The sequence below is a fragment of the Pocillopora damicornis genome, chromosome 3 (assembly GCF_964200805.1).
Source record: "Pocillopora damicornis chromosome 3, jaPocDami1.2, whole genome shotgun sequence".
In the NCBI taxonomy this organism is placed as follows: Eukaryota; Metazoa; Cnidaria; class Anthozoa; order Scleractinia; family Pocilloporidae; genus Pocillopora; species Pocillopora damicornis.
In genome coordinates, this window is record NC_142672.1 from 457,844 (window position 1) to 481,028 (window position 23,185).

General features: G+C 37.6%; 3 protein-coding genes across 7 annotated transcripts; 2 read left to right on the forward strand and 1 right to left on the reverse strand.

Moving 5' to 3' along the window:
• Positions 1-49: 49 nt before the first annotated feature.
• On the forward strand, positions 50-3,086 carry LOC113674057 (beta-1,3-galactosyltransferase 5). Its single transcript, XM_027190531.2, has one exon. It carries the CDS (start codon positions 1,004-1,006, stop codon positions 2,120-2,122), a length of 1,119 nt encoding a protein of 372 aa, XP_027046332.2. The 5' UTR covers positions 50-1,003; the 3' UTR covers positions 2,123-3,086.
• A 3,301-nt stretch (positions 3,087-6,387) lies between these two features.
• On the reverse strand, positions 6,388-21,400 carry LOC113673944 (uncharacterized). Of its 5 annotated transcripts, none has more exons than XR_016184774.1 (17): positions 20,847-21,400; positions 19,483-19,589; positions 19,294-19,383; positions 18,620-18,733; positions 15,372-15,470; positions 14,983-15,047; positions 12,859-14,114; positions 12,002-12,151; positions 11,437-11,578; positions 10,990-11,054; positions 10,419-10,518; positions 10,138-10,265; positions 9,010-9,123; positions 8,610-8,690; positions 8,277-8,450; positions 7,645-7,754; positions 6,388-7,504 (listed from the first exon to the last, which is right to left on the reverse strand). XR_016184774.1 is itself a non-coding variant. In XM_027190418.2 (17 exons), the coding sequence occupies exons 1-17, from the start codon at positions 20,910-20,912 to the stop codon at positions 7,438-7,440; spliced, it is 2,895 nt and encodes a 964-aa protein (XP_027046219.2). In that variant the 5' UTR covers positions 20,913-21,400; the 3' UTR covers positions 6,388-7,437. The 5 variants fall into 5 exon arrangements, 3 of the variants coding, with proteins under 3 accessions (XP_027046219.2, XP_089055789.1, XP_027046220.2); XM_027190418.2 differs by having other exon boundaries at positions 8,310-8,450; XR_016184775.1 differs by lacking the exon at positions 19,294-19,383 and having other exon boundaries at positions 20,847-21,391.
• Positions 21,366-23,158, forward strand: LOC113673946 (BBSome complex assembly protein BBS10). Its single transcript, XM_027190421.2, has one exon. The coding sequence runs from the start codon at positions 21,445-21,447 to the stop codon at positions 23,125-23,127; it is 1,683 nt and encodes a 560-aa protein (XP_027046222.2). The 5' UTR covers positions 21,366-21,444; the 3' UTR covers positions 23,128-23,158.
• Positions 23,159-23,185: the final 27 nt, after the last annotated feature.

Sequence of the window (23,185 nt, forward strand, 5' to 3'; positions counted from 1 at the left end):
TATTTAAAAAATATCCTCTCATTTTCACGAAGGAGTAATTGACGGTATGTTTCACTTTTAATCCTCTTAATGATGCCTTTTTTCTTTTTGAGTAGGTACACATTTTGGATGAAAAGTTTTACTTTTAACAGACGATGCTCTATCAGTGGCATAATATAAATGCCACTTATATCCCGGACGAGAATTGTTTCTAGTTGGAACGTCGGCAAATTTTGTCTCGAGTAATCGCTAAACTGAGGAACTACCTAAGGAGTATCCTGCAAACACTAAGGTGAATGGAATAAGTCTAAAGAAAAAAACAACAAACAAACAAATAAAAAAAGAAAGGAATAAGGGGGTAAGCGCAATTTGCGAATGAGAAACTTCATGGTAATTTAAGATTCGCTACACCCAGTGAAATACATTTTCATATTCGAATCTTGTATTTCTTATTTTTCTAACGTCAATTTTAAAGGCGTTTTTCTGGGAGTCTGGTGAAACTTGGACTAGGGAAATAACATGGTTCCTGTGCGTGCAGCTTGATTCATGGTTGCATAGCAACTTAACGAACCGTTTGCTAAACATTCAAGCCACAAGTACTAAAGGTCATGAGAAGAAAATTGTGTGAATGATATTACCTCCATGTTTGCGGCGGGTGTGGGTAAAAAGCGGATCTGATCAAGGTCTTCCCTCGTCGATGGTGTTAATGTTCCTTACACGTGCAAATCACGGTGCAAAGTTAAAACGGTTTCAAATTTAACATCTTCGCGTGACAGTGATGACACAATCATAGAGATCTCATACCGATATTTCTCAATCAACACTTGATATAACTTGTGTAATGAGAGTGTGAGTTGAAACAAAATACGCAAAAAGATCGTCTTCCGAAAACATGCTAATCTGCGATAATGGGACCTAGGAATTTACATGGCGAGCCGTCTGCGTGAACATTCCTTGTATAACCCAAAATATTACCGGCTCAAGAGGCGACAACAACAGCGTGAACAGGAGAGCTGGAGCAGTGATGCCTTCGCATGCGCTGCATATCACCCGCTCCAATAAGCGTTTATTGAGGAGAATTGCCGGTGTTTTCTACGTGGCAGTCACAATTGCAATAATAACAGTTTGTCTCCGCGACTGGTCCCAGACTTGGCGAATTGTTTCGTCTCCTCCAGCGAGACAATTACGTTCGGTAAATGTCCACACAGAGGTACAGCATTTAAAGACACCGACACCAGCAAGTGTGGAAAAGACAGGAGCAACTACAATAAAAACAGAAATTACAAAGAGTTCGCCAGTGGAGTTAGAAGGCACTCACAGAACAGTCAGAGCATCTACAATTGAGGACCGACTTCCTCTTGAGCACAAAACAACTCTTACCTCCACAACAAAATGCAATCAGCATTATTTCCTTCTTATTCTTGTCTCTTCTGCTCCAGCGTATTTCGACAGACGTAGATCAATACGACAAACGTGGGCCGTTGACAGCTCCATCAACACGCGCTGGAAAACAGTGTTTCTGCTCGGCCAGTCCCGAGACAAAAATCACACTGAGCTACTTCAACGTGAAGATGCGTTTTACGGCGATCTGATACGTGCAAACTATTACGAACACTATTGGAACCAAACGCTCAAGATTGAAATGGGTTTTGAGTGGGCAGCCAGGTATTGTAGCTTTAAATTTCTACTCAAAGCGGATGATGATGTTTTTATTAATCCCCCGGCCGTCATCGCCGTCCTAAACAGAGCAGCAACTCCAAAAGATAAACTCTATATGGGACATGTGTACAGAAATCCCCGGGTCCAAAGGACCGGGAAATGGTCGTTAAGTCAAGAGGAGTATAAAATGACAAATTATCCTGACTTTTGTGCCGGGCCAGGGTATATTTTATCCACCGACGTTGTGACTTCGTTCGTCAGTATCTTTGGTCGTATTCCGCAGTTTAAATTTGACGATGTTTATGTCGGGATGCTCGCCGCAAAAATGGGGCTTAATGCCGTTCACGTCAGGGGGTTTCAAACACCGCCATATTTATCTAAAACGTGTGTTTTATATGACAACACTTTAGTCCGACATGGGGCCGTGGGGCAATGTTTAATTGACCTTTTCCAAAAATCTCAAATCAAAGGAATGTCACCCTAACTAATGGTTCAGCCTGATTATTTATGTTCTTAATGATCGTTAACTACCTTTGACATGGATAGACTGCGATTAAGCGTCACGATTGCGGAAAAAGCGTCGTTTTGAAACGACTCTCGTAAAAAGAAGAACACGCGGTGCATTTTTTATCCCAGAAATTACGGAACACATTCTTTGGAATTTGTGTCTGATTCTCTCGAGTAGAAGTTAATCTGCGCCGGTTGATATTAAAAGGTGACCTATTTTGAGCCCATTGGCTGGTTCATTCAGGTAAGAGCAGACTTCATCATCAAATTGTGCTTGGAATACCTTGTAATTTAAATAGAAGTTACAAGGGGGGGGCGGGGATCTACCCCTGTCATACTGTAAGACATCCAGTGAGGCAGACATTGATCTTTCTTTAGTGTCTTTGCTTCTTATCTTAAAACTTTGTTTGCGTGCGATCAAAATGGTGTCATTATTATCAATCAATGACATTTCTGAATCCTATATTGCCTTAATCGTCTCTTTCTATGTGTAAATAATGAAAAATATTTAATGTCAATTGCCAATTGCGGAACTAATGAACTAATTTTATGACTTCCGTTCGATAACCGTTAGGAGTCTAGAAAAAGGCAGAATATTCTAAATGAAAGACTATCGAAGCAAGCAACCATAGACAAATAATTCTGCTGGTTTACGTTGGATCAAACTAGTGATCATAGCGGTGTAAAGCAATAATGGAGAGATTGTAAGAGGGTCTTAATGAGGTGACGGCTTCCATGGCGAACGGTTAAAATTTTGGCTAATTTACGGCCAACGGTTAAGATTTTTCCGTTGTTTTTACAGAAATATTCTTTTCGATGAACTTTTTCACAACTAACGGATGAATTTGTCAATTTTGACGCCTAATGGTTATGGTTTACGAACGTATAATAATTATTTGAAGAAAAGATGAAAATAAAATTGCTAACTGTGAAAAAAAAAATTGGTGGAAAAAGTCGTATTTAATACAACCTTGAATAAGCCGTTTCCGGAACAGCTCCGGAGCCTACACCAGTGACTCCCCCTGCTCCTATCAGGAACTGAGGTCGTCTTTGATATATTGTTTGTTATCCTGTCCTGCTCCGTCATTATCCATTATCATGATAGCACTTTAAATGGCATCTCCTTGAATAAAATGTCACGAAATCTCCATTTTGACTTGGCTTACGAGAGCTTGTCGGCATCAGCTCTGGATATAACTCATAACGTTTTACTGTAGATTTAGAATCTTTTACTGAAAATCCTGATGGTGTCCCCTTCTTCTAGATACCGAGGAATTTCATAATCACAGATATCCCCTTTATTCCAACACCCCACATAGAAGAAGTAACGTAATCTAATTACCACCGAACTATTTGAGACATGGACAAATAAAACAAAATTAGTCATCAATAGAGCACTGTTTGAAAAATGCAGACGTGTTGAAATGAAGGATATTATGCTTTAGCGATGTCAAACACAAAAGAACATTCCCATCATATATTTGGGGTTTTAGATCTACAGCATAGGGTCACTCTTCCCTTTCATAACAAGTGGTGTTCATGTCTTCTAACAACTTAAGTATATGAGGTCGTGATTCGGGTCTGAACACGTCAAAACATCAACATACTGTAACATATAATCCGGAAGTTCGTAAAAGGTGACACTCTGAGGATCGCTGTTGATCCGCGAAAAAAGAAACAGCTCCAGCATGACAGAAAAAGCCCACTAAATGAAAAGCTGAAACAAAAAACGGTCGAATTGAAAAATTTACTCCACGGGAGGGGAGTAGGCACTAAGCTGATTGTTTCATTCCGGTGTTCTGTCAGCTCATTTAGGCTGTAAGGATTAACTTCGAAGAATTCATAGAATTTATTAAAACATTTCCTAAGTGTAGAGTCTTGTTACTTGACAATTCATCGATTAATTATTACGTCTCCTCCCTTGTCCAATGTCTGCTGCATGAAAAGTAGATCGCCAAAATTAGTAAGTGGCGGAAATTTCGTGTTGCCTTCAAGACAATTAAATTCGCTAAACCGCTGCACGGTATTTTCGACACAGAAATGAAGATATTGATACCTACGGCTTAACATAGGCCTTTTCACCTGATAACCCCTGAGTGATGCTCTTGTTTTAATTGAAGAAAAAATTGACGGCAAATTTAAGCCATAAACTGTACCACCGTTCAGCTGATCCAGTAAAAACGCGATACACGAGTGATCTTCGTTTGAGAGTCTTTTATGTATGTTGTTTTGGGGACAGAAAAAAAGCTCATATTTAGTGAAAGGGTTCCAGATGATATGTGATCCAATATTCAGTAGGGGCCTGTATCATTTTCAGTTGATTCAGACGTGCTGAAATATGCTTATGATCAAATATTACATCAGATCGACTGCCGCGACTTCCCACAAACAAAATAGCCATCTTTCAACGGTAAAATTGTGGCGTAAGATGCTTTGCAAGATGGCCTCTTTGAAATCAAGTAGAATACTCAAATTAACAGTTAGTCCTGAGCAGCGATTTGCCAGGTTCAGTCCTCTATGTGCTTAAGAGGAGATTTTCGTCCCTTGAAGCTTAATCAAAAATTAATAACGTGTCAAACATGAGCTGACCGCTTTGCAGGCCCTGCTCAGAGTTAATTTGTCCACGTAACCGAAAATCATCTTGACTACCCTGAAAAGCACTGCATAAAAACGGAAGTGAAAAATCGACGTTCAACGAAGACAACTCTGACCGTACAGTTCATAACCTTTACCCAATAAAATCCCAAAGACGTGGCTCTCCCTCCGGGAACCTGGTTTCCAGGATGTCTCTCTTATTTCCGCCCCTTGCGAAGGACGAGAGCCAGAGAACGAGGTTTTCCACTTTCTCGCGCCCCACTTTGAGCTCTCATCAGCTCCTTATACAAATGATACATTCTTTATGTTCTGATTGGCCTTCGAGACTATAAATTTAGTTTTGGTTCCGTGACACTCAGTCGAAATGCCAGTCTTGATGACCTCATGAATCAGTATGGACGGGGTAATCATCCTTCTTCTTCTTGTAAGAGAGGTTTTAGGGTAATGTTGAAGTTTTCAAAGCGGGTCACGTTTATTTTTAGAAGGCAAATCACGCATCACACTGGTTCATAAATTACGATTCACGCATCACGTATTAAACTTTTGCTAGCCTCATCATAAGCAACTTGACTATAAGAGCTCTGTCAAACCCACTGATTTCAAGTTGGGCGACGCTTTAATCGGATAATTATGCGCCGATCAATTCGGAGCGTCAACGACTTCCTCCGGCACGACTTTACTCGGCACAACTTTTACCGGCAAGACTTTTCCCCGCACGACTTTTTTTGGCTCGACTTTTTGTAGGAAGAATTCTTCCGGCACGACTTTTTTTTTGGACACGAATTTTTCCTGCAAGACATTTTTTTGGACGTTTTCTGGTCTGTTATTCACCAACATCTAAAAATTTTTATCTTATGATTAAATCTCATCTTGTCCAAAATTTGTGGCTTTGGTTTTAACAGTCAATTTTTTTTGTGTCAACACTCAAGGCCATAGGTAAAGCAGTTTTCAGACGGAACAAACAGAAACAGCCATTGCGTATACAGGAACAGATTAGAAGAAGAAAACGAACCGATGATGCAGATTTGAACTCACTTCCTTTCTTCATTGGTGAGACAGGGAAACACCCCAACTCGAGTCAACGCAAATATTAAATCCTCAATTGAAAACTAATCTATTTTTTCTAGCAATTAAGTACAAGACAAACCTAGTACGCATAATTTAACGGGATAAACTTGTCCCATTTAGCTTCACTAAAGTGTTACAGTGAGTAAACTACGAAGGGTCGGCAGTGACCTGCCGCGCGGATTATTAGTTGAGTCTTACGGTAAAGGAAGTAGAGTCGTGCCGCGAAAAAGCTAAGGTGGTAAAAAATAAAGTTAAGATGGTGAAAAATAAAATTGAGATAGTGAAAAATAAAGTTAAGATGGTGAAAAAATAAAATTGAGTTATCTTGCTGGTTGTAGTTTGATAATCTGCTTTTCCTGTTCACACGCCACTTCTCTTTTGAAGGCGAAAAGGATCGGTTCTCAATATCTAAGGGCATCTTAAGCTCTGTCGCCGAGTGATTTTTTTCCCTTCAATTCGCGCCGTGTTAATGGCTGTGTCAGCATAGGGGAATAAACGACTGGATTGGAAAAAGAATTCAAATAATTCAAGACGTCGACTATGAAATAAAACCTCAGCGATATTGAATTGAACAAAGGGGAAAGGGATATTTCGGATTTATTGATTTCTTATTAAGAGCTTACTAACAATTAAATACAAAATCGAAGGACTTTAAAAACCCTCGAACTAAAAAACTTAAATGCTTCTTAACAAACCACGTAGCTTCCTTTACTTTTACAAAGAATTCTCCAAAGTTAGAGAGCAACGCTCTCCAATCAACACACTTTTCATTAATCGAATAGAAAGACCAGTAAACCAAGTGTGGCTTATTGGCACCGGTTTCCAAGTTTTTGTTGTTTCTCACGCTGGGCATCAGTAAACAAGGGGTGAGCAGAAGTTCATAAAGCTTCATAAAAACTAAACAATTTTATCATTACTGAGTCAGTTGCGCTTTGAGAAACAGCATGTACATAAGTGTCATGAAAAAAACAAAATGCTTTCGTGAAGACAATGTCAAAAATCGCTCTTTTAAAGCTCATAAGTTAATTTTTGGAATTAAAACCTTTAGAGGTCTCCTTTTTTTAACAGCTGCAAAAAGGGAAAAAAGAAAGAAAAAATTTGTTGTATCTTCTCTACAATGATGCAACACACCAACAAATAATACAAAATGGACCAATAATGGTTAACCTTTTAACCACAATACACAATGTTGATCAAGAGCACTTTCCAGCCTCTTATGAAGTGCAAAGCGACCTTTTCCGCGTTTTAGATTAGTACTGTTACCGGTCACCTTCAAAGCAAAAAATTTTCGATTTTCATCTGCAGAAAAAGTGTTAATATTTCATCCAAAAACAAAAAAGTTAGAAAAGTTGTGGCTTCAAATATCACAGCAAAAGAACTTGTCGTTTCAAACGTAAATGGTTAGATCATGTACATGAAGTATTCCAAACCAGAACACACTTGCACGGTACACTGGAAAGTTTGCAATATTGTTACTAAGGTTACCAATCTTGTTGCCTAGGCACAAATTGCAAACCTTCACCCTCCGCCGCTTACGATTTCCATCACTAACGCTAATCGTTAGCGACAGTAATTCTCTGTAACCCTCCAGGTTCAGGGATACTAATCGTTTATGGTGTTCTTTCGTGATTAGCTTCTCGAAGACTTCTTCTGTCTCCGTTCACACTTGGGACACACACCACCTTTGAAACAGATCCTGCCAAAAGGAAGAAAAGTTAAAAATTTTAACCGCACATTATAAATAAGGAAGTCATCAAACTCTTTTACTAATAAATGTAGCATGACAGGTCATCAGGGAGAGACAAGAATAAAGAGATGAGCGCCAGTCATTCTTACTTGTGAAATACAGCTCGGCACTCATTACATTGTGCGGCATGTGGGTCGAAGGCAAAAATGACTTCATCTTTTCCACAAATTTCGCACATGAAACCCTTGGCTTCACAGAGCTGAATTATAAAGAAATAAGAAAGATCACCAAATGTAACCATATTAAACGCAGAGTAAGACAAAGCAGTCTTATCAAACCGTCTATCCAACCTGAAAAGAATGCATGTAGATGATTACTGACCCTCTTCTTAGCAGCATAGAGTAAACTAAATTACCACTAAATCAACTCAGAAAAGAGGAATGGCCGTAATATTTGTTTCAAAATTAACCTACATTGTACTGAGGACGTTGTCGTCGTGAAATGACTTCACATGCATGGTTAACTCGCCATATCACCACAGTTTAAAGCTAATAAAAAAAATTTCCGGCAGCACAAATCCTCTCTCGATTTTTACACTGGCGCTATCTCTTTCTAGGCTTCACCTCGTCCCAGCTTACAATACCTTGTACGTTGGCTCTGTTAATAGGACTTATCACCGAAGTAGTTGCTAAAAATTCGTCCATGTCTCTGACATAAGTCACCTTGAATAAGCTACTATTTTCACCATGACACATTCAATGTTAGACTTAGTATATATTACCTAAGAAGAGACAACAATGGTAAGGCTTCAAACCTGACATTCCGTCTTGATGTGTGTGAGAAAGAGAGAGTGAGTCTTTGTCAGGAAAGCCAAAAGAGAACCGGAGTTTATATCAATGAGATCTTGGAGAGAGTAAATGTTGTCACTGTCCACAAAGTGCTGTTTATCCTTCAGCTTCAAAATGAAAAAAAAATGAGATGGAGAGAAAACTGACAAAGCTTCAAGGAATAACTGCTTTCATTTACTCTCAACCTAATATGGTAGACCAGTTTTTTCTAAGTATGTTCTCCTTTTTTTATAGTATCACAATTTTATAAATACATATTTACTTACCTGCAACAACAACTTTCTTTCCAGCGCCTCACGACACGTAACAAAGTACTTCTTCATGATAAGAATCTCTTCTCTCAAACGCTATGAACAAGTAGAGACAATCTTGTTGTATCAGTGATTTTCAATAACCACGGTTTTATTGTTATGTAAAAAAATGCTACGAAATATTGAAAACTGCAAACAGACCTCCTGAAAAATTACCAGAGGATGTTACCAGCTCCTCCAATAGCATTAATTTGAGTAACAAAAATTGCTCTCTTTCAACTTACTGCGTTCAATTTCCGCTGCATATTTACACTGCAGGTACACCCACGTTTTCAATTTCGTCTCTCAAACTTAAAACAACAACAGGCAAAAACATCCAAGATCACTTGCACATAGTTTTTTTCTTTTATCTTACCTTAATTTCTCTCAATTCCACCACAAATTTAAACAACGCCGGATTTAGTTTTTCAATCTTTAACAAAGGTCTTGTCAGCATAAGGTCCAAGAACTGTTTCCACTGTCTTGAAACCTACGAGAAACAAGTGAAAAACTGTTTGGAATCGACTGAATAAAAAAACTTCTCGGGTAGCACAATTCCACATTATGGTTCCATCACCTGAACACAACACGGTGGATTCCATTAGAACGCGACTATTAATTTAGGTAATAATTTTTATATATTAACCATATGGACGTGAGTATTTTGCCGAGAACTAAAACTCTCGTAAAAAATACGACAATCACATCTGGGAACCGAGTGGCGCATATTTTGTATGTAACACAAGTGGCTATATTGAACAAGAGGTCACAATTCCCGCCTTATTTGTTGTGGTAAGCGACGAAGATGTAAATGCATTTTCCGAACAAGAAGAGAACAAGAACACCAAAATGATAACGTTGTGTGATCAAAAGATTTTCTAGGAATTCCTCAAAAGTAACGACGAGACAAAGGTAAATTTTTGTTGTGTTCGTGCTGAACAGCCTTCAGAGGTTCGTAGAGAAAAAAAGGCTGAAAATAACAGTATTTGATGATTCAAGTCAGAGTCAGTAATCGTACTTTCATTGAGCTTATAAAACCAGTTCACAAGTATTTTGGCCCAGCTGATGGTGTTACATAAAAACCTTTTTATAATTTGGGCACCAGGTAGTTTGTTTCTGTTAATATCCGGTAGTTATATTAAAGCCAGCTTTTCAATCTCTCCATGTATATTTACTGTCCATATAATGAAAAGAAATTGCACGTCAGCTCAAAGATATGAATTTTATGTCCTTGTGGCACGAATAACATTTCACTCATCCGCTACGCTCACTCGTGATATTGTTCTTGCCACTCGAACATAAAATTCATATCTTTTGCCAACGTGTAATATCCTCTATACATCTTGTTGATTAACCAAGCGCGAGGGCCACACAGTAAGAATACAGCCATGGGCAAGTGCATTTGTTTCAATACGCGGTCCGTTAATGGAAAATATCCGCTCTCCGATTGGTTGGATGCAGCTCAGTATTAGCCCTTTACCGCGTACGTCAAGTCATTTCATACCTTGTAGGTAGAGAAGTCCCAGTTATGAACCACTCGAGCAGGAATGACCACCATATCATTCCAATGACACTCTTCACAAAAATACTGACCAGAATAATCGCAAAGGCGCGCTTCAGATCGTTCACCTCCTAAAATCAAAATACGACAGTTATTCCAGCTTGATTATGGAGAAAAAAAAACTTCAATACTTTATTCAAAGTGGTCAGTGCTCTTAGCTGAACAACTAGTTTTCAGGTAGGCCACATCCCAATGTCACAGTGTGTAGCAGTTCCACCACTCACTTGTTAGTCCAATCTGTTTCCTGCACTCTGCACACTTATATTGCTGTGATGCCATTCCTGTTTCCGGACAAATTTTCAAATTGTACATGCTGACTGATACCTGTCAATAAATGGATAGGGATATCGAATTGATAATAAAGATATTTACTTCGTATTAGTATTTAGAGTGACGCGAGGAGAAACAGAAAAGCCGAAGTAAAAATTTTGATGCGAGGACGAGACTTGGTGCAAGGACGAGAGGAATTTAGAGAATCTGTGTCGCTGAGCTGGGAAGCGAGCGTTCATATTGAAAATTCATTGAGGTCAGTGGCAGGTGTGGAAGTACACCTTTTTTAAAGTACATTTTCTCCGGTGGGATATGTTGTTTTTTAAAACAAGGAAAATAATATCATTGATTGTCAGGGAACATATTAACGCTGTTTCAAACAAATCTTTCAAATAAGCATAACAATTGGTGCGTGCAGGTAATGTCGCCAATGTAACCCACAAAGTTGCTTTGGAAAATGACCGTAAAAACTGCAGGTTTGTGGTAGTTGGCACCAATCCCCTGACTGTACGATTCAGTTCTAACCTTGCGACTGGCACATGGTCGGCGAATGAGCTCCAGGCAACGTCTGTGAGAGTGATAATTACAAGCTAAAAACAAAAGGAAACTGCTTCTTAGTGAGGTTACCACTAAAGACGATTACCATCCATAATCACTTCTCACCTAGACTGAGTTGTAGGAAGCACGATTAACAGCTATTTTACGCCGTTAACTAAGGCTGAATTTATAGATTACTTTACGATCGTGCACTCTGATCGTCCAGGTGAGAATAGTCCTGAAAGTGACTGTTTTCCGTAAGAGTGATTGACGTTTCAACAACCTGAGCGGAAGTTATTCAAATAAAGAACCCATGTTAAGTAAAGCATTGTTGTTAAAAATTTGCCCCTTCAGCAGAGATTGATATAATCATTACTACAATCTACAAATGCTGAAATTTCTATTATGCAATAAAGCAAAAATAAAACTACATACCTTTACAGGTGAAAAGAGACTGCCACATCCAGATTGCTTTACCACATTTATCACAGTTATACTTTTTTCCTGGGTCATCTTCCTTAACGAAAAGATGACTCAGGATTTTCTTGGCGTTGGTGTTACTCTCTGTTTTTGAATCCTGAAAGATGAGAAATATAACAACATAGTCATCATCATCATCATCATCACCTTCAATATCAACCTATAGGGAACGGGAAAGGGGAATTTACAAGTGAACATTCTACGACGTGGCTCTTACTGTCTGCTTTTTCCAAATTGAACTGGAATTTGGAAAGTTGGTTTTTGTGGTGGGAGGGAGGAAAACTCAACCTTCACGTAACGCCATGTCCCGAAATTGAACCTGGACAACAGCTGTGGGAGGTGATGGCTCTCACTATAACACTATCCTTACTCCCACATCACTCCCACTCACACTCCCCATCAGCAACATCAGCATGAACATCAGCATCATCATTATCATCCTCATTATCACTCTCATTATAAGTTATGTGACCACGTCATTGTTCAGGCAAAATGGTGAAAACTAAAATAGTAAAAAAACCTGTGTTTCCTGCAGTTTGAGCCTCAGCTGAACAAGTTTGGTGACAAGCTTGTTTTTTTCCTCTGTATCTTCATGTGCTGTGTTTATCCGGTCTTTACAAGCAGATATTGCATGGTTAAGCTCTTCTGAGGTGGAAAAGCCCATGAAGGACTAAGGAAAAATAGATTCAAAGGAATATGGGGAATTGAAATAGATGATTGGAAAAAATAATGTATACTGTTTTGACTTAAGGGTACTTCTTAGATTCAGATGTGGAAAGTACACAAAATGTAGCAGTTTATAACATCACTAGTAGTACATCTTATAAACATGGTTATTGAAAACATACAACAAGAACCAGTCAGCACATATACTGATAGTTATGAAAATTCCTACACCAAATTAAATCTATGAGTCCTCCTATGTTGATATGTTTAAGAAATGCAGCTCTTTAACAAACAACATTGTCTGGAGTTTAAATAAAACCTGATGAGCAGCACTTGACTGCCCTTGCTTCTGCAGCCTCTGATTGCAGTTTGATGAGATTTCACTTTTGAGGCGTTTTAAGGCATCTTTTGCTTTCACAGCTGCCTTAATCCTGTAACCCCTAACTGTGACCAGCATCTAATTTCTCTTAAAATATCATCCCTAAATCAAAAATTAAGGTCAAAAGAATGAAGATGCTCTTGATGGTGAAACAAATTTTCCTTGTCAGGACCTTGGGAATTGTATGAAGAATATGGATACTGATATTAAGTTATAAAGGGTGAAATCCACAATCAATAGATACTTATGGAAGGAATGTTTGGAATCCCTGATTGCCATCACTTTGTTCAAAATTTGACCAACAGTTAAAGCAAAACATACTGGAATCTTACCTCTGGTGGAGAGAAATGGTCTTCCTCTAGTCCCAGTAACTCATCAAACATTTCATATTCACTGAACTCACTGCCAGGGGATCCAACACAGAAACCTACATCTGCTTTAGAGCTATTGCGGTTGAAAGAGCCACTTCTGTTTGGCCATGAGCCTGAAGCCACTGAGCTTTCGAATGTTGAGCTCCCAGGAATTGAGTCCATGGTGTTGTTTCTGCTGCTTCTTTGTGAAAATGAACCTGATCCATTGAAACTTCCTGAACTTCCACTCATTGAATTTTTGTGGATTCCAGGTATAATGTTTAAGTCTTCTCCTTCATAACTTGCATTGGATAAACCTCTTTCTTTTTCAATTTGCCAAATGCTTTCCACTGGCTTTGGAGTGCCACACTCAAAAGTTGCCAGGGAAGCATAATGTTCTAGAGTCTCACTCTCAGAAGGATTATCATCTTTCTCTGTCACTCCATCAACAGCTTCAGTTTCATCATCACCTGAATCTTCAAAAGGATTTTGAGATGACAATCTATTTTCCACCCCTGGTAAGGGGACTAAATGTGTCTCTGCCTCACAGTTTCCTTCTGCTAAACAAGACATATCATTTGATACATTAAGATCAGAAGTACAATTTTCATCTAGTTCTCTTTTCTCTTCTGTTTTCATTCCCATACATTCCTTTCCTTCACTTCTTTCTTCAGTATTGTTGACAACATCCTTATCCAAACAAACTTTCTCTTCAAGTATAGAAATTTCATTGGTAGTCATTTCTTCACTTGTAAAAGAATTTGATAAGGCAACTTCCAACTGATGAATAGTTCTTGAAGGCTCCTGAAAATTTTCAGAAACAATTTCTGACACTGGTAACTCCATAGTTAAAGAAATATCAGAACTAGTGTCTTCTGCATCCAAAGCACTGGTTGGAATGTCGTCAACAAGTTTACTATTTTCAGAAGTTTCTCTTATCCCATTTTCATTCTCAAATGTTTCAAACTTTTGGTTAGAATCCTGTAAATCTAATTCCTTGTGCATTTCAGTCACTTTATCAATGTAATGAGTTTCCTCTGTATCAGTACTTTCTGCTATCATTGCTACTTCAGCCTTTTTCTTCTTTTTTCTTTTCTTTCCAGTTTGCTCAAATTTATAACTACTACTTCCTTGACCCTGCAAGTTAGCACCATGTTCATGTCCATTCCAACTGTTTGAAGGAGATCCATAACCATTCACAACACTTGATCTTTCAGGAAGATGAGTTATCATTGCATCTGGAAATATTTACCATTCACAAAATCATTCATTTAGTTCCTCTTCTCTCTGATCACCTTTTCATTATAAGATAAACAAGGTTACCCTTTAAGTCCCAGAAGTGATTAAAAAGTAAGTTCTCCAGATAATATCCACACATTATCAGGCAAACAGGTAATGAGAATCCTCAAACTTATCAGGTAGAATTTTTTACCTTGATCTAAAACCAAATTCTTGTAACTAATTTACAAGGAAATGTGTATCAGCTAAGGGGAGAATTAAGGTGACCCCTTGGCAATACATCAGGCTTCCTAGTCAGTTTGGTGGTACCATGCATTATACTCCTGGGGGGAGAGGGTGGAGGAAGGAAATGTAAGAGTTGTATCCACATGCTAGGGTCTTTCCCAAGAACTCTAAACTGACCCAGCTAGGACCTAAGCCCAAACTAGACTGAAGCCCATTTCCTGTTTGCTAAGCAAGGTATCTAAAATATATAGGCCCAATGAAACAGCCTTAAGTTCCATATGAGGTCAGTTAACAAACAAGGTAATAAAAAAATGCCAACCTGTTAACACATGGTGCTAGCCAAGCAACTGAGAATACTTTTAATTCTTCATCATCTGTTTCAAAGGCTAAAATTTTGCTTTACAGGTTCAAACAAGGGTGTATGTAAAAAAAGGACTTTTAATCACTATTTTCCTCAAAAAAGCATCACATTTCTAACAGTTTTGTGAGAAAGCTCTTTATTTTTCCATCACCTTTAAGAATTGAAGGCATGACTGATGAGAAAATACATGTGTGAAAAGTTTTAATTTGAATTCTCTCCAAAAAGTGTAAAATTTCTAACAATATCCTTATGCTGTGAATATCAGAGAGTATTAAACATACCTGCAGCAATCATAGCTGGGTTATCCTCCCTTGCCACAAGCCTTCTGGAACTGCTTGTCAAAGAGCTAGGTGAACATTTGTACATTACTCAACAAAGTGGTGTCAGAAATAAGAGTAGCATTGTGTTCATTTTGCATTCAGAAAAGATTCATAAATTCAAAGTTGATTTGCATTGAACAAATTCAAAGACTGTCATCACCTTCTTGACAGCTTGAAAGACTAATGACTCGATGAGTCTATCAATTTGGTAACAGTGTATTTTTATTAAAAAAGCTATTTAAATGCTTGACATTCAGAGCATTAATTTTTCCCATACATGGAGCTCATCAACTGTACATCACCTTAAAAGAACTGTCATTCAAGACTGATAGTACAGTCAGAGGACTTACATGTCAAAATCCAGATGTGATATGCCATATGTGATCAGGTCTCGGACTTTTTCTGCCTTCTCTTGATCACAGAAAAATGCATGAGAGTGGTAAAATTCTCTGCAATGAAGATAATGACAGGTAAGTATATTTATGACTTTTCCATGCCCAGCACTGTATTTTAAATTCTACAAACTTAAAATCACTTTACGATTGATGCCCAACACATCAAAAAAAAAAATGCTTTTTTTTTTTTTAAATAAATTTAATATGCATTTGAGGTCTAATATTACACCTATCAGTAACTCTAAAGAGAGTACATGCTGCAGGCACATTTTTTGAAAGGGAGATAAGTTTCCTTAGAGACACAGCTAACCTTTGGACAAAAATTACCAGACAGGTTCCCTGAAATAGCTAAACAACATTTTATAAGTATTTGAGTCATGGTTTAAAATGTCTTCTGGCTAAAGTGACTTTAAACTAATTTTAAAAGACTTTTGTGCTAACCCTTTAACTCCCAGATCAAATTTGTCATTCTCCTTACTGTCAACCATACAATTCTTATAATGTTAGTTCAGAGAATTTAGTATTGATATTTTTCTTTATTTTCATCACTTATCTGGTTGATATTGTATTGCTTTGTGAGAAGAAATTCTGTCTTGGTCACTCATAGGAGTTAAAGGGTTAAACAGATAAATCAAACTAGTTTGAAACCATTATAATCTGAAATTCATAGTACACTACAAAATATACATAATTTATGTTCTTTGTCATCTATACACTTTATTTGCTGGTTTAACCTACCCTCGAAGAAGGGGTTTATCATTCCACTATTATTGCATTTGGTTTCTAGTTTTCAAATTTTTGGATGGCCTTATCACCTTATAAGTCATTTGGTTTCTAGTTTTCAAATTTTTGGATGGCCTTATCCAAGCATCATGTCAATTGCATAAGACATGCATGAAAGAAGAACACAACACACAAGAAACCACTTGAGTGTTCTTGATGACTAAAAAAAATTGGGCTTCAAAGTTATTTGCTGGAAAAAAAAATCATGTCTAAAAGCAGAAAAGAAATCAAAGATTGCACAAATTGTTTCCATTTGTATTTTTTCCCTTTTTTACAGTGCACTACTCGCATATTTAGCACATTCCATTAAAATGACATAATATTGGAATGATAATATCTATTATTGTTTTTTTAGAGGGCACGGTAACGAATCTTGCAATCTGATTGGTTCTTTACCCGGTCAGTATTTTCCTATCTCTGCCCACGGGCCACGGTAACGCTTTCGTGAGTCGCCGAGTACATCCCAACTTTCGTTGTCATTTTTCATAAATATACCTCGTTTTCCAGCTGGGCAGTATTTTTAAGCAAACACGTCGGTCACTACCTCAAACCGATAAATAACTTATGAATCCTCTCTTTTCTCTCTATCAAATCACTTTGGTTGACAGAAAAATATTGGTTTCAGAATGAATTTGTATAAACAATAGTGTCATTACGTTGGTTGACAAGCGGCCTAAAAACCATCTGCAATTAATTTTAATCGTTCACAAAAAGTACCCAGAAAGTTGAAACGTGAGGTATTTGGTTACAGTTAAACTGAACGATGGAACTTTCATTCATTTAATATCTGAATTTTCTCGAGCAATTTGTTCATAGTGAAAGAGCGAGCGAAGTTTTAATTTAAGTTCTACAACAAATATATGCTCCTGGTGAGTCTTTCCAATTCCGTTCAATTTGGACATTTGTACCCAAATTGCACAACAGAAATTGAAGGAATATTTTGAAAAAAGGCCGCATTACATTCCCTTGTATCTCGTTGGAGTGTGCCGTTCGAATTAAGTTTTTGTGAAGGAAAGATCAGAGTTAAACACGCCATTACAGCAAACAAACGAGCAAACTCTCACAACTTCAAAATAAAAAAATTGAATTTACTCACAATTACTTTCCTCGCCGTTTACTTGATAAACAGAGGTAAATCTTCGTACATGAATGAATGGTCGATGAGAGTGAATAATACTTTCCGTTAGATCATTAACTGGTTTTGAAGAAAACATTGTCGTGGCAGTCCTTGCCAAATTAGTTCTGTTGGTTTTCAAATGTTCTTACGCTTTTTTTTTCTTGCGCGCTCTCTAATTGACAGGTGTCAGATTGTGACAGATACTTGTAAAAATAATGTTTCAAAGTTTGTTTGGAAGCCTTTTAAATCACCTTTATCGTTACGGAAATGAAAATGTTTCGCTGAGGCATCTCTCTTAAATTTGCATCACCTCTATTTTAACTACCATTTACTCACTCAAAAATTGTTCAGTCTATGGAAGATCTTGCCGTATTTACAGCCATAAATCATTCGGGTTCTTTCGGAAAGAATTTCGTCATGTTTAAAAACAATAAATATGTTATTTACCGGCTAAGGGTCGGTCCGTATGGTGAAAAACTGTGACCTCGGTCTTGAAAATGCTGCCCTCGGCCTACGGCCTCGGGCAGTATTTTCAAGACCTCGGTCACAGTTTTTCACCATACGGACCTCCCAGCCGGCAAATAACATATATGTATTTCTCTGCAACACACTATAGGTACAGAATGGGTGAAAAACATAGTCTGCTCAAATTCCCATGAATTAAAATACTTCAGAGAGTTAACTGATGCGATAACTTAAAACAATGACTTGATATGGGTCAGTAACCCTAGAACTCCTTTGAGTGATTAGCATTTCATTTCTCCAAACAGTATCACTGCTGAATCAAACATGAAGGTCATGAAAACAAAAGAAATGATCACCCACTAAAGAAACAATTTAGTAATTGTCAAACAAATACTCCTTGTCAGTACCAGAAGAAATGTATGGAGAATGGTAAAGCAAATAAACATGTATATGCATACTGATTTTGGGATGTAAAGGGCTAAATGACTGGAATCCAAACCTCTCCTCAATATAAATCATAGGAAAAGAACTATTAAGTGTTTGTACCATGAACCCCTTCACTCACTCACTCTTACTACTCCTTGATTAGCAATTCTCGTTACTGTCAGCCAAACAATTTTATAAAGCTGGTTGAGAGAATTTGTGTTGGACCAACTAACAATCCTCTCATTGACATTTCTTTTTATTCTCATCACTTGTCTATTTGATATTGTATTGATATCCTAAGGAGAAACTCTATCTTGGTCACTCATGGGAGTTAAGGGTTGCAATTGTTTGAATCCTTTACTTATTATTTGAATTACCAATTGAATAATTTAAATGCACATGTATATCAAACCTAAGGAGCTTTTCGTCCTGTGTAATAACATTTATGTAGCTGCTAAGTGTGTTTTCCTTCAGTCCTTGTCTTATCCAAGCCAAACATTTCTCCGGTTCACGTTTCAGTTGTAGTCTATTTAGAGAAAAAAAAATAGACAATCACTTGATAAAGCATCGCTCAATTTGGAGCTTCAACATCCCCCCATTTGGTCATGGGCATTTGACTGTCATCCTTCCCCTTAGGATGGGAAATTTGAGCCTTGCCTAGGTGGGGTTGGGATATTTGAACCAACAGAATAAACCTGTAATCATTTTAAATATAGAGGAGTTTAAGGTAAAGACTCTGCTTTCATGAGAAAATGGTTCAGATGAAAATTTTCATATTGTTTAATCATATTATATTGCTTACAAGTTAACTTGACTTTGAAAAATTCTGTAACATTTGTTGATCACACAAACAATTATTTAACCGAAAATTGTGCTTTTTAGTGAATGCAATTTTGGCTCACCAGGCAGAAATTTGTACAACAGTTAAAATGCACAAGGGATTAAGCTAAAGCTTTGAATTGATTAATACATTATATCACTTTCTATTTCAATGAAGAGGAGAATATCCTTCATGTGTCTCACACATTAAAACTTCTGTAATACATTGAACTGAGAACATTCCCTAAAGTATCTTGGTTTATGTACCGTTTGATGTCCTCAATATCTTTTTTACAAGTAATGTTGTTTGCCAGTGACCAAAAGGAAACTTGGCTATTAGAGGCCCAGCCCAGCAGCCTGCAAGAAACAACATGATTTGAGGTTGCTTGGCAGGCTGTTCATTGAATAAAAATGAAGATGAATAAATCAATACAATCAATCCAAACAAATACAAACCCTTCCTTTAGTCCATGATTGAAGATGTCCTCCATACAGAAACATAATTTGTCTACTGCACTGCAATTCCATATCACACTGTATCCTTGTGCAACATGCCCTTGAATCTAAGAAATACAAAGGTTGAAAGATTTTTTTACACATTTCCGTACGTGTTGTATTTAAGTTCAACTTTTGAACAGTTCAAAAATATACAGAGAACTTGCATTGGCTATGATAAGCTTTCTATAGCATTGATAAGTAAGCTAGAAATTCAATTTCACATTGGCTAACTTCACTCAAATATATATGTACACATGTATGTGTAAATCAAAGTGGCAAATTTTAGGGGAAACTTATCCAAGTGCTGGGATCAATTATGAACCATAGCTCATACTAAATTCCTCTCTGACTTTCCATGGTAAACCTCCTTGAGTTTCAAAGTCCACAATCCATTTGCCCCTACAATACACACCCTAAGTACAGTTTATATTTAAGATCATCTACGAGTCCTTGCACTGCCAATTTTTTAGCCTACCAGCATGCCCTTGTGTTTGGGTTTCCCCTGACAGCCTGTTTTCAGCTGACAGCATGGAAAATTAATGAAACCACCAAATACTAAGAGATACCCTTAAGTTTTCGGCTCAATTAATTCCCAGACAGCTTGCTTGCTTCCATTCTCAATTACTTTATGGGGATTGAATACAAACACCACATGTAATGGACTCTGTCGATTAGCTCTTAAGTAAAAAAAAGAAGATAACTTATAACATCACTAAATGTTATACTCACTCCGGTATATCATGAGTATAAGTTGATTAATGCGCATACAAAAGTGAATAAACTTATCACGCTATTTCTAATGACAACACCTAGGTTTTTAAAAATGCTACATCAAGGATCTAAAGAAGTCAAGAAATAAATTGTTGACTATTTCTCATGTTTAGCGTAGCCCATATCTGCTTCTGCGCTTCCTTCTTTCATACACGAAAAACATTTCATTTAAATTTCCACACAATTCGTATAAAGTTTAACAGCTAGTTTGACCACCGTTCTTTCGCTTTACAAAGCAGATGTTAAAGTGACACTACATACAAGCACGTGCATCTATTCAAAACCAACCCTTCTGAACTTGAATTGCGGAAGGAAGTTTCTACTAATCGTACGGCTTCCATGTCACAGATGATTTAATATTTTAGTTACAATTCATTAGTTATAAAATATTATGTCTGCCTCTTAGTTATAATTATACAACTAACTCCCAAGTCAACTGAGGGGTAACCTTTCTTTATCAATTTTATATGGAAAACTGCCAAATGGAAGGTTTTTTTTCGAAAATGGAGAACGACGCATCACATTTGGGAATGCTTTCATATTAATCTTACCTCTTGAACTGCAGAAGAAAGATTTTGAAACAGTTCGTCACGTTCGGAATCGTGTGAGTTCTGCATGTCCTAAGACTTCAGACCTGAAGCTGTGTAGGTCTGAACGAATCGCGAAAGGACCGTGTTAACAGGCCACACGAAGACAACAGCTGATGAAACGTCATATCACATTCCATGTGGATATTACAACGTCAATCACTCCTTAATGGACAGTAGTTTTCGATAAACAATTATATTTTATCCCAATATGAGTAGGACTTCTGGTTAAAGCGACTTTTAGAACAATCTAGTTTGACATGAGATTGATTCGATAAACGCAACGACAAGAACTCGGACTTTCCGTACACAACACGTTAGATAGGAGTTCGGCGACGCGGTTGATCCTGAGCCAAACAAAAAATTGTGGGGAATTAAGCTGAGCCGTCTTGCGTGAGAGACAGCTTCGTCAACAACCGCTTCTACCGTTGTTGAGTTTTTCAAAGGAAATCTCGCACCTTTCTCACAAAAGTAATGTCGGCCATATTTGTTTCTAATACGGGAGTTTTGGATTTGACACAACGCTGGCCAAGGCTGTAGGGTAAGACGGCTCAAGTTCAATATGGCGGTCGCGGATGAAGCCTTGAAAGTTTGTGAGACTTTGGAAAAGATTTTGAAGGGAACATTTGGACCGAACGGACACGACGTCATGCTGAATTCATCTTCAGGAGAAATACTTATTACAAATAATGGTGCACTAATTTTGAGGTCGTTGAATTTAGAAAATCCCATCGGGCGAACTATTGTCAACAAAATTGTGTCCTTCTCCTCAATCTCTGGAGACGGCGCAACATCATTCGTGTTGCTTTTATCATCAATCCTACGGGAAGCCGTTTCCATTTCAGGAATGAGAGATAACTTTGATCCCACTGAAACTTTATCAATCCACCGAGGAAAAACTTTAGCTGCATTGTCTCGAGCTTTTTACAAACTTGAATCAAGTTTACTTGAACATGAAGTTGTTGTTTCAGTTCTGAACGGAATCGCAGTAACTACAGACCTTGAGGCCGGGGATTCCTCGCTTATCAAACAGAGAATGATTAGACTTCTCATCACAACACTTAACGGAAAATTCCCGACCAGTTTAGTTTCAAACTTTGTTGAACTTCTTTACCAGGTGGTGATGGAGACTTGGAAATCATCAGCTATTTCCCTGCAGGATGCACTTTTACATGTAATTGACGAATTCGGCCAGATCTGTGTAGAGGTTCCTGGTGTTCCAATTTCTTCTTCTCATTTGAAGCCTGGAGTAATAATACCTCGTGGATTTTCCATCGAACAACAAGGAGTTCCCAAAACTTCTCAGGAGTTCATGTTTGTTGTTATGAACTGTAGTTTTGACTTCTTGGGACCACAGACATCATCATCAATTCAAATAAAGGATGAAACATCTTTAGGTTTGAGTGTTGAGTGGAAAAGAAACCAAGTAAAAAAAGTAATAACCATGTTCAATGAACATAAAATTAAATTAATTCTGTCCTCAGAGAATGTGCCAGACTTTGCCTTGCATTTCTGTAGGCAGTATGGCATTGCTGTTGTTAGCAGCATTCCTCAGGAGTATGTCAGGTATATTTGTAAGTGTACAGGAATACTTGCCATTAATGATGTTGGTGAGGTCAATCTGTCAGAACTCTTTGTTGGAAAGGGTGTTTCATGTGATCTTCACACAATAGGTCATCATAGATTTGTCCATCTTGAGTTGGATTTATCAAACTGCAAATTCTCTCCATGCAGCATACTTCTTTGTTCTCCAGTACAAGGATTATGTAGGCAGTATTACATTGTTCTTCACCATGCACTAAAATGCATCAAAATGTCCTTTAGTGAAGATGGAAAGAAGTTGCTCTTTGTACCAGGTGCTGGTGCATGTGAACTGGCCTTGAGCTTTTCTTTGAAAAAAATTTCAAATAGTGTAAAAGACTCAAATTTATCACTGGCTTTGGAAATCCTGAGTAGTGCATTGCGAGCCATACCAAGGTTCCTCCATCAAAATTCGTTTTCCATGTCTCATCCAAAAGAAAATTTTATTCACTGTTTGAATGAGATGGAGAGGTCTTTGAAGGATGATGGATTGTTGTTAGGGATAGATTCAAAGACAGGTAAATCAGTAGATCCTCAAGAAAGTGAAATTTTTGAGCCTCTTCAAGGAAAACACCTGCTCTGGCAGAGTGTGTTACAGTGCACATCACAACTTTTGAGGACAGATAAGCTTATTGGTGTAAGAAAAATAGACAATGGTGTGTGAGGAATAAAATAAAATCTTTTTTAGAAAGCTACTTTTGTTTTATTGAAAAAAAGAGGAG

Excerpts from the sequence above, each read along its gene's own strand:
- LOC113674057 (XM_027190531.2), top strand. The coding sequence starts at position 1,004 with ATGCCTTCGCATGCGCTGCATATCACCCGCTCCAATAAGCGTTTATTG.
- LOC113673944 (XM_027190418.2), bottom strand. The coding sequence starts at position 20,912 with ATGCAGAACTCACACGATTCCGAACGTGACGAACTGTTTCAAAATCTT. Across the intron at positions 10,266-10,418 it reads GAAACAGATTGGACTAACAA|GAGGTGAACGATCTGAAGCG; the intron begins GTGAGTGGTGGA and ends TTTTGATTTTAG. Across the intron at positions 8,451-8,609 it reads AAAGAAAGTTGTTGTTGCAG|CTGAAGGATAAACAGCACTT; the intron begins GTAAGTAAATAT and ends TTCATTTTGAAG.
- LOC113673946 (XM_027190421.2), top strand. The coding sequence starts at position 21,445 with ATGGCGGTCGCGGATGAAGCCTTGAAAGTTTGTGAGACTTTGGAAAAG.